We start from the raw sequence: 9,106 nt of genomic DNA on the forward strand, positions 1-9,106 counted from the left end.
CCCCCCCCCCCCCGCACTGTTCTTGTCTCACACCCTCAGTGTCCTTGCCCTCCTCGGTGTCCTTGTCCTCCACAGAACTCTTGTACCTCCTCCAGTCCCCCTGCAGTGTCCCCAGCACTCCCGCCTTCCAGTCCCCCACCTTCTCTTAGCTGCCAAACCTCCCCCATCCCCCATTTCCTCATCTGAGGGACCTGGTGGACCTGGCTTTGAGGGTCCCTGACCTCACCTTGCCACCACCCTCCCAGGGTGAAAAGACCCCCAAGCCCTGTGTAGGGTTCCAGAGGAGCTGCCTCCCCAGCTCCAGACCGGCCACCTCCAACAACGGTCTCTGCAAAGAGACGCCCCCAGGTCCCCCCAGGGCCCAGTGGGCTAGGAAGGCTGGACCCCCGTGGGTCAGCCCAGAGGCTGCAGTCATCTGGTTTGGTCGCCAGAGGGGTCCCTAGCCCCTCCCGCTCCAGGAAACAATATCCCCGTGACCAGGAGCAAAAACAGCACTCATGGAGCACGCAGTGTTTGTGCCTCCTTATGCTGACCACTGAGATCCCACCACCCACACGGGCTGGTTCATATGCAGGGGACCTTGTCAGAGGCAATGTTCTGGTGACAGGTGGACCAGGCATTGTCCCCTTCCCACTGAGACCTCACACTGGAACTAGGATCCTGTCTGGGCCCCAAACGCAGAGTCCCACCCTCATGTCCCCACCCCATTGGAGCCCCATTTGCTCATGGATCCTAAGTAACAGGAGTCCTTCCTCAAAGGGAGGCTCTTCTGGCTTAACCGCCACCTGGAACCTTCCCAGCATGCTCCACCCATGAGCTGGGAGCCCTTTGTTCCTGGTTTGCAGAGAAGAAAACGCAGGTTCAGCCTGAGAGAGGGTCTCACCCTGGAGAAGTGGATCAGGGGTGTGGAGGCTCCCAGTCCAGCCATGTGCCACCCCAGGGTGCCTCTGGGGCTGCCCCTCTTCTGCATTGCCTTACCTCAAGTAGGCCCAGAGAAGCTGCAAGAGGCTTGGCACCTGGGGTGCCTCTGAAGATGGGGGATAGTGAGGGGCTGCTTCCCTGCCCTGCCCTGCCCAGCCCAGCCCAGTTTCCCCCGCCCTGCCTGCTTCTGCCTGATTAGGACGCTGGGACCGGGGCACCTGGCCAGACTCGTTGCCTGGGGGAATGCTGGCAGCCGGCCCAGCGCAAGGTTGGCAGGCTTCAGGGGCTGGGCCCAAAGCTCGGGCCTTCTGGGCCCTGGACCAGCAGGGCCATGGCTTGAGTGGACATGGGGGCCGTGAGTGCTCGGGCACTCTAACCTGGGGTGTGCAGAGGGCCCAGCTTTGGAGGCTGGGAGGCAGCTGGTTGGTGGCTGCCAATGAAGTCTGAACCAACTCCAGGATGAAGGCAGAAGGCAGCTGGGACTTGGGCGAGCAGGAGCTCCAGTTCAGGGAGGGGTGGCCAGCAGTCCGGGGGGCGCAGCCAACCCCCAGTGTCTCTCCCACAGTGGCCCTGGGGCCCCGGGGGGTGCACCAGGCTCAGATGGGAGCCCACGGGCCAGGCCAGCCTCGAGCAGTACTAGTACACTTTGATGGCACCATCCCCCACACCTGCAACCACGAGCTGGCCCTGGGGCATACAAACCACAGTGCCTCAGCCCCTCGGACACCAGGCAGATGGGCATGGACCTTAGGGAAGAGGGTCACGGGGCACCTGGGTGGCTCAGTGGGTTAAGCCGCTGCCTTCCGCTCAGGTCATGATCTCAGGGTCCTGGGATCGAGTCCCACATCGGGCTCTCTGCTCAACGGGGAGCCTGCTTCCTCCTCTCTCTCTCTGTCTGCCTCTCTGCCTACTTGTGATCTCTCTGTCAAATAAATAATAAAATCTTAAAAAAAAAAAAAAAGGGAAGAGGGTCACGCTGCCATCCACATCAGTGCACACACCCCCAGGGTTGCCAAAGTCATGCCCTGTCAGAGCCCCCAGGGAGCCCAGGGGCTGGCAGGCACTGCCCACCAACCGTACATCCCTGAACTCCTTGCTCATGGTACGGCCCCTATCGGGCCCCGGGCCCACCCAGTGGGGACCCTCCAGCCCCAATGTGGAGACTGGGGCTCGTGGCTGCAAGGCAGGACTCAGCGGGACACAGTGCATGGCCCCGGGCATGGAGTCTTTCACCAGAAGGTGGCCAGCAGCCTCCGCAGCCAGCCCCCTGGGGGCTGGGAAGGTGCCCACCGTGACCCAGTGGCCCTGGGGGGCTTGGGCAGTGTGCTGAAGTGCGTGGACAGCCCCACGGACAAGGTTGCTGACCACTATGAGCCCAGAGCTATCAGAGCCACATCCTCTGGCACGAAGGATCTGGCCCCTGGCAGGTGGCAGATGGACTGTCCTTCGAGGTCCATCATGCGGGCTCAGGGCACAGGCACACCCCAGCTGTCATGAAAAGCAGGCCGTCGGGCACCTGGGTGGCTCAGTGGATTAAAGCCTCTGCCTTTGGTTCAGGTCATGATCTCAGGGTCCTGGGATCGAGCCCCGCGTTGGGCTCTCTGCTCAGCAGGGAGCCTGCTTCCCCCTCTCTCTCTGCCTGCCTCTCTGCCTCCTTGTATTCTCTGTCTCTCAAATAAATAAATAAATTCTTAAAAAAAAAAAAAAAAAGGCAGGCTGTCAAGGGAGCAAGACAGATCCCGGGGTCCTCCTGCAGTCCCTGAAGTCACCAGGATCTGCCCAAGCAGTGAGGGCCGGTAGGAGCGAGCAGGGTTTCTGGGTGGGTCCATCTCACAGAGCAGGCCATGAGCCTGCCAGCGGGTTGGGGAGGCTCAGGAGACCAGAAGACAGACTGGTGTGTGGCTAGGGGTCACAGTGCACAGTGTCAGCTGCTCTGAGCCGAGGTCTTGAGGCTGGGCCCAGTGCAGGGCTGTGAGAGAAATGGTGTCAGTATGGGCCAAGCAGAGGTGACCCCTGTCCACCCGCTCTTCTAGGAGTGCTGGTGTACTACCATTTCACACTTGAGGAAACTGAGGCACGGGAGTGGGGAGCAGGCTTCAAACCTAGTTCCACCAGGTCCTGAGTGCTGGCCCCATCTATAAGCTCAGCAAGCAGCCATGGATCCAGGTCTCCTTTTTCCAGATATGGCCCCTGGAACACAATTCTGGGGAATATGGGACCTGTGAAGGCTGCTGCAGGTTTTGCTCTGAGGCCTCCATGAGCCCCCGGGGATTGGGAGGTCTCAAGGTGTGTCGGGGTTGGGGGAGAGGCTGGGGGTCGGAAGACGGTGACAGAGGGGCAGTGTTTCTCAAACTCCTCTCTGCCCAGGGAACTCTACCTTCTGTCAGCCAAGGAAAGTAACCCTTCTCGGGGGCAGCCCAAGGCTCTGGCCATTGTCCCCATGAAGCCCCTGGAGACTTCCAACCCCTGCAGGGTGAGGCTGCGGGGCTTTCCAAGGCCTCTCTATGTGCTCCTGCTCAGAGAGGTGGGGGGGGGGGCCTCCTGCCTGGGGCTAGCATCCCTCAGAGGCCCCGAGCAAACATCCATGTGAGGCAGCCTCACCCACACTCCCCCAGTAGGACCACGGGGTCAGGCCCTCAGGAAAGCGGGGAAAGGAGCTGTACCCCTTGCACGTGGGCTGGGTCATTCACCAGGGTCTGGGGTGGGGAATCTCAGGGGTTCATCCTGGCCCTCCCCCAAACTGGCAGGGTTGGGTCCTGCTTCTACACCTGTGAAACTGGGCTGATGCCCCCAAGCTCACGTCTGCCTGGTGGGTGATGAGAAATCTGGGAGCAGAGACACAGGGGGTGTCAGTGGAGGACCAAGGCAGAGCGGGTCTCCCTTGGACTCTCCGGGAATCTCCAGGAAGGGAGGGGGTCAGCCCCTATGGATGACCCAGAGCACTTCCCACCGGGCTGGCCCACACCCCGGCTCTGGACTTGGCCTCTCAATGCCCCATCGTGGGGCGGACGGCCGATGCTATCTGCTGCCTTAGCACAATTAATGGGGCAGCCTTAGGTCCTGCTCCGACTGGCCCCAGCCTGGCTGGTCCAGCTTGGGGAGCCAGGCACAGGTAGGAACTGCCCTCCCTGGGGCCATTCCCAGGTGAGTACAGAGGTATGGCCAGCTCCGGGGGACAGGAGTGATTAGCTAGGTACAAGGGTCCCCCAGGCTCCCCTCCCTGGCTGCCCCTGCCTGTGGGAAGGGCCCAGTGTGGCCGAGCAGGAAGGGAGGCAGTGAGCTGTGAAGGCCGCCCGATGCCTATCATGGCTGCAGGGGCTGGCTGGGGCCCAGCTAAGTCCACACCGGGCAAACAGCCCTGGGCCACAGAATGTGGGGGCACTGCTTAACCACAGCCAGGCTCTGACATCCGAGATGCCCTGGCCAGACCCACGGGCTGGAGGCAGGCCCAGGGATCTGAGTCCCCCAGCAAGGTGCCCACACACAGGCTGGACTAGCTCCCAGACCAGACACACCTGCCCACCCCCCGCCTCTCCCGGCTCAACCCCCTTGAAAGAAGGCCCCCCATTCTATTCCCCTACCCAGGGGGGCCCAGCGGTGGATACCCAGCAGGCTGGGCCGGGATGCTGCCCACTCAGATGCTGAGACCAGGGACATGTCCTTGGCGGGGAACATCCCGGGGCTGATGCCGGAACGGCAGGGGAAGAAGGAGACCCAGACCGGGTATGTGAAGATGGTTTCTATTCAAACACTCACAACAGTGATCGATAAGGAGCTATGACTCTCTGCTGTCCCTTGGGGCCCCAAAGACCCAAGCCAGGGCTGCGGCCCAGACGTCAGCCCATGGGCATGCTGGACAGGCTCTGGGGGGGCTGGGGCAGGTGGGGGGCCGGGTGTCGGACACGGGGTGGAGGGGCCCTGTCTGCTAAAAACAGAGGAAGCAGCAGACGCTGTGGTCACACCTCTGCACCAGGGGGGCTCTGGAGGCTGGGGACAGCCTCAGGGGGCCAGGAGCCCCCAGGGCCACCACGGGCCCCCCAGCTGCTGCCAGGAACGACAGGGTCCTCTGGGGCCTGAAGGGGCAGGCCTGGGGGTGGGACGCTGGAGTCAGCCTCACATTTTGTGGTGTGGCTAGAGAAAGACTCAGCTATTGTGGGGCCCAGCATGCGCGGGGGCTCAGGGGTTCCCCGGGCCAGCGTGGGGCCCAGCTCCAGCTGCGGCCAGGTCCCCACAGGCCCCTTGGGCCCCTTGTTGGGCGCCCGCTTCACAGAGAGGTCGAGGGGGGCATCTGGGGGCCGCACAGCCCGCTCCAAGGCCTGGTGGATGGTGAGCAACTCCTGGCGAATCTTGCCCAGCTGCTCCCGCAGAGGCCGCGGGGCCAGGCCCCCCGCAGGCACCAGCTGCCCCAGGCGCTGCTCCACCCTGGCGTAGTCCCCGAGGGCCCGGGTCAGGTCATCGCCCACGTGCCCGGGGCTGCCTGGCACCAGGCCCAGGAGTTGCTGGTGCAGGGGCGCCTCAGTGCTCGGGGTCTCGGTGTTGCCTGGCTCTTTGTCCTCAGGCCAGAGCATCATGGAGGGGCCTGTCCGAAGGCTAGGGGGTAGAAGCCAGTCAAGAAGCTGCACCCGTGTCCCCTGTCCCTGCCCCCTCCACCGGGAACATCTTTGCAGGCTGCCTGAGGGCCTTGGGATCCCAGAATGGTAGAGTATGGCTCCCTGGCCTTGGTTTCCCCCCTGTGGATTGAAGAATGGGGCCCAGCCACCCAGGCCAGCTTGCCTCCCTCCCCTCCCCACCCCCGTGACCAGGGGCCCAGACACCTACCTGCTCTGGGCGTTGACCTTCACTGTGCCAGAGGGGCCCTTCTGGGGCTCCAACCTGCTTCCTAGGGGCGGCTTCCTCTTGGGGTCACTCTGGGCAGCCTGGTCCAGCTCCACCTCCTGCCCTGAGTCCCTGGGGGCTCCACCGGGCCAGGGCCTGCCCAGCCCGGGTACTGGGACCTTCAGCAGCCCTGGGGCCAGGGTCCCAGGGGGCCCCTTTGGGGCGGCTAGGGGCTTGGCAGGGGCAGACTTGCTGGGCGGCAGCCCCAGCGTATGCTCCAGCAGCAGGGGGTAGTACAAGCGGGGGACCAGGGCAGGGCGCTCAGGGGCCTGTGGGGAAGGGAAAGCAGAGGTCGGGGGCAACAGGGGGCTGGCAGAGGCCAGAAAGGGCATGTGGGCTGCGGCGGCCAGGGAGGGTCCCAGGTAGGAGAAGAGACCAGGGCCCAGAGGACAGTTGACACCTAGCAGGGACAGATGGAGGCTCTGGGCCTCAGGGAACTCGCTGGGGGTGGGCGGGGGGTAGCAGGGGACACCCCCGCTCTCAGGGCCAGCTGCAGCCGCGTCCACCACGGCTATGCCCCTTCGGCCCCCACCCGGCCCCAGCTTCCAGGCCTCGGCCAGAAGCCCCCCAGGGCCCACCTCCTTCTGGGCATCCCGGGCCCCAGGGGAGGGGGCCCCGTGGGACCCGTCAGCCCCCAGCTTTGGGCCCCCCACGCGGCGTTGCAGGGAGAGGCCCTGAGGGGCCGGGTCAGGCGTGGGGGGCGTGTCTGAGAGCCGGGGTTCCCGGGGCTGGGGCTGGCGGCCTGGGTGTGCTGGGCCCGCGGGGCCTACGGGGCTGGGCGCGTGGGGCCGGGCCGCGGCGGGGGCGCGGCGGCAGGCCCAGTCTGGAGAGTCGAGCAGCAGCGAAAGGGAGTCCTTGCAGAGGCTGTACTTCATGTGGTTGTACAGGTGCGACTTCTCCAGGCAGGTGAACGGGCACTGGAAGCACTTGTAGTTGTAGGGTTTGCCCCACGGCCGCGGGATGTAGTGCGGCTTCTTGGGCTTCCGCGCCCGCGCCCGCGCCCCGGCGCCCAGGCGGCAGGAGCCCGCCTCGCGGGACATGGCAGCCGCTAGCGGGCGGGCCCGGGCCCCATGGCCACCTGCGCACAGGGGGCCTTAGTCAGCGGCCGCCCCCGACCGGCTCCCCACTGCCCTCCGCGCGCGCAGCTCCGTGCGCCACCACCACCCTGTGGCCTGCGCCGCACCCGCCGCCCCCTCCCCCACCTCCTCCTTCCGCGCGCGCGCTCGAGGCTAGGGCCCGGACGGCGGATGAGCGCCAAAGACCCCAGTTCAGTGTGACTTGGGGGAACAGTGAGTGCTTCTGCAGGGGGGTATGTCGCAGCGCGCGCTGGGAATGGCTGCTGAAGCTGCTGCTTCTCCGAAACCCAGGGCAACGGGGCGTCCTGTGTTTTATCTGTGGCCCCTGCGCTGGTGCTCACGCCGGCCCCCGCCCGCCAGCCCCCAGCAGGCCCCCTTCTGGGCTGATTCCATCTGTGCCAACCGGCTGAGTGACTCCAGGCCAGGTGTGGCAAGGCCGGTTCCTGGGGACACCAGCCCTTCCCAGTCTCCCTCCCCCCCAGAACCTTCCTCTGTGCAGGAAAGCCAAGATGAACACAGCCCCGGGAGAGACCAGACCAGCTCCAAGCCTCACTAGCACGGTGTACGTGTGCGTGTGTACGCGCATGTGTCCCTGCTCCCGCAGACTGCTGGGTGGGCACTGGAGGGGGTCAGCCTCGTGTGGGGCCAGGCAGGGGGGCGGGGATGTCCCGACACGGCCCCACAGCACAGCCACCTGCTCAGCCTAGCCATCTGGGTGGCTTCAGGCAGGTCAGTGGCCCGGCCTGCAGTGGCCAGGCTCAGCCAGGCTCAGCCAAGACCCTCCTCTCCCCACACCCCATACACTCGCTCAGAAGCCACTCCGCACTCCATCTGGGCCGCCACCTGGGCCATCCACCGCCCCTGTGTGCGCCTGCGTGGGGCACATGGTGAGTGTGTGCACACCGGCTTCGGGTGTGTGCACACGAGCGTTACAAGGCTCCAGATGAACCCTTGCCCGGCGCCTGGAGGGGCAGCCTCTGCATGGCTGGGCCGACTCGGTAGAGAGTCCGCTGCCAAAACACACAGGGCCCAGGCACTCGGGCACACATGCACACACACACACACACCCTGCTCAGAGTGGACATGGCAGCGGTGCCTACAAAAGGACTCAGAGCTCAGCCGGGGCGGCAAGTAGGCACCTAGACACATGCACGGGCACGTGCACACACACCTGGGCACATACATGGGAACAGACACGCTTGCAGATGTGCATACGCACACACTTGCCCTGTTCCTCAGGACCCAGCGCTGGCCAGGGGGTTGAGCAGGGCAGGGGTAGGGTGCAGCGCAGCCATGGGGCACAGGCCGTCCTCCCTGCTGGCCTTCAGGCTCTGCACACAGCGGGCAGTCCTGTCTGCTGCCCCACAACACCGGGTGCCCCCCGCCAGGGGTGGAGAGAGCATCTGAAGGAGCCCTTCAAAGGGAGATCAGCCTCGTAACCACTAGCATGGGGGCGGGGGGCCGTGGAGAAAGCAGACAGACGAGAACTGACTGGTTTGTAGGTGTCCATGTCTTTTAGGGGATGGGGCTTGGAGAAGGGCGTGGGGGTTGGGAGCAGGGGGCTGGGCTCGGGAAAGGGCCTGGGGCTCCCTGAGGGGCAGCAGACCCTCTTGGACTTGGTGGTGGGAGCAGAGGTGGGCCCCATCCCTGTCTCCCGAACCCTCCCCAAGATACAGATGACAAATGGGCATGTGTGCTTGGGAGACAGAGACGGCTGCACTGGGGCCATCGATCACCCAGCCCTGGGAGCCACACAGCTGTGCTGCCTGGTGCCACCACCCAACCCACCTCCCAGTCAGGCCCCTGGACTCAGGAAGTGGTGGGCTCTTCCCGTGCTCCCTCTTCATATCAGTCACCTGGGTGTGCGTTGTGCGGGGGGCGGTGGGGGGGGCTTGTTCAGGCAACATCTTAGCAGCTACTGACCCCATGGGGACCCAGAGGACGCCTGGCACCCACCCAGTATGCTTGTGCACAAGCAGAAGACACCCCCAGACACCAGCAAGTACCCCCCACATACACAAAAGCACGTTCATTTGCACACGTGTCCCTACGCGTGACTGGGTGCAGGGTCCTTGGGCAGCCTGCTGGCCCAGACACCTGAGCCCGATAGCCCTTCCCTGCCTAGGAGAGAACTGGTGTCCAGGCAGGAGAAGGAGGCCCTACCTCAGAGAGGAGAGAGGGCGCCCTGTGCCTGCAGCCACCATGGGCCAGCAGGGAGACTGGAGCTCACCTCC

General features: G+C 64.8%; 3 protein-coding genes across 4 annotated transcripts in view; all 3 read right to left on the reverse strand.

Moving 5' to 3' along the window:
• The window catches only part of PIGQ (phosphatidylinositol glycan anchor biosynthesis class Q), a 12,576-nt gene extending 11,512 nt beyond the window's left edge, over nt 1–1,064 (reverse strand). Inside the window, exon 1 of the mRNA XM_059415826.1 lies at nt 979–1,064. The gene's annotated coding sequence lies outside the window, so the exon portion shown is untranslated. The remainder of the gene's footprint in view (nt 1–978) is intronic.
• An 81-nt stretch (nt 1,065–1,145) lies between these two features.
• On the reverse strand, nt 1,146–2,130 carry NHLRC4 (NHL repeat containing 4). The gene is given in 3 exon segments (XM_059415906.1): nt 1,146–1,627; nt 1,629–1,667; nt 1,883–2,130. Coding segments are annotated over 3 exon segments (357 nt in total). The 3' UTR covers nt 1,146–1,557.
• Nucleotides 2,131–4,645: 2,515 nt separating this feature from the next.
• PRR35 (proline rich 35) overlaps nt 4,646–9,106 on the reverse strand; it is a 6,212-nt gene continuing 1,751 nt past the window's right edge. For both annotated transcript variants that reach the window (XM_059415828.1, XM_059415829.1), the window contains exons 2-3: nt 5,740–6,874; nt 4,646–5,511 (exon numbers count right to left, since the gene is read on the reverse strand). In XM_059415828.1, the coding sequence (XP_059271811.1) occupies nt 4,878–5,511; nt 5,740–6,836 (1,731 nt within the window). In that variant the 5' untranslated portion in view covers nt 6,837–6,874 and the 3' untranslated portion in view covers nt 4,646–4,877. The remainder of the gene's footprint in view (nt 5,512–5,739; nt 6,875–9,106) is intronic.

The sequence above is a fragment of the Mustela nigripes genome, chromosome 11, assembly GCF_022355385.1.
Source record: "Mustela nigripes isolate SB6536 chromosome 11, MUSNIG.SB6536, whole genome shotgun sequence".
Taxonomy (NCBI): domain Eukaryota; kingdom Metazoa; phylum Chordata; class Mammalia; order Carnivora; family Mustelidae; genus Mustela; species Mustela nigripes.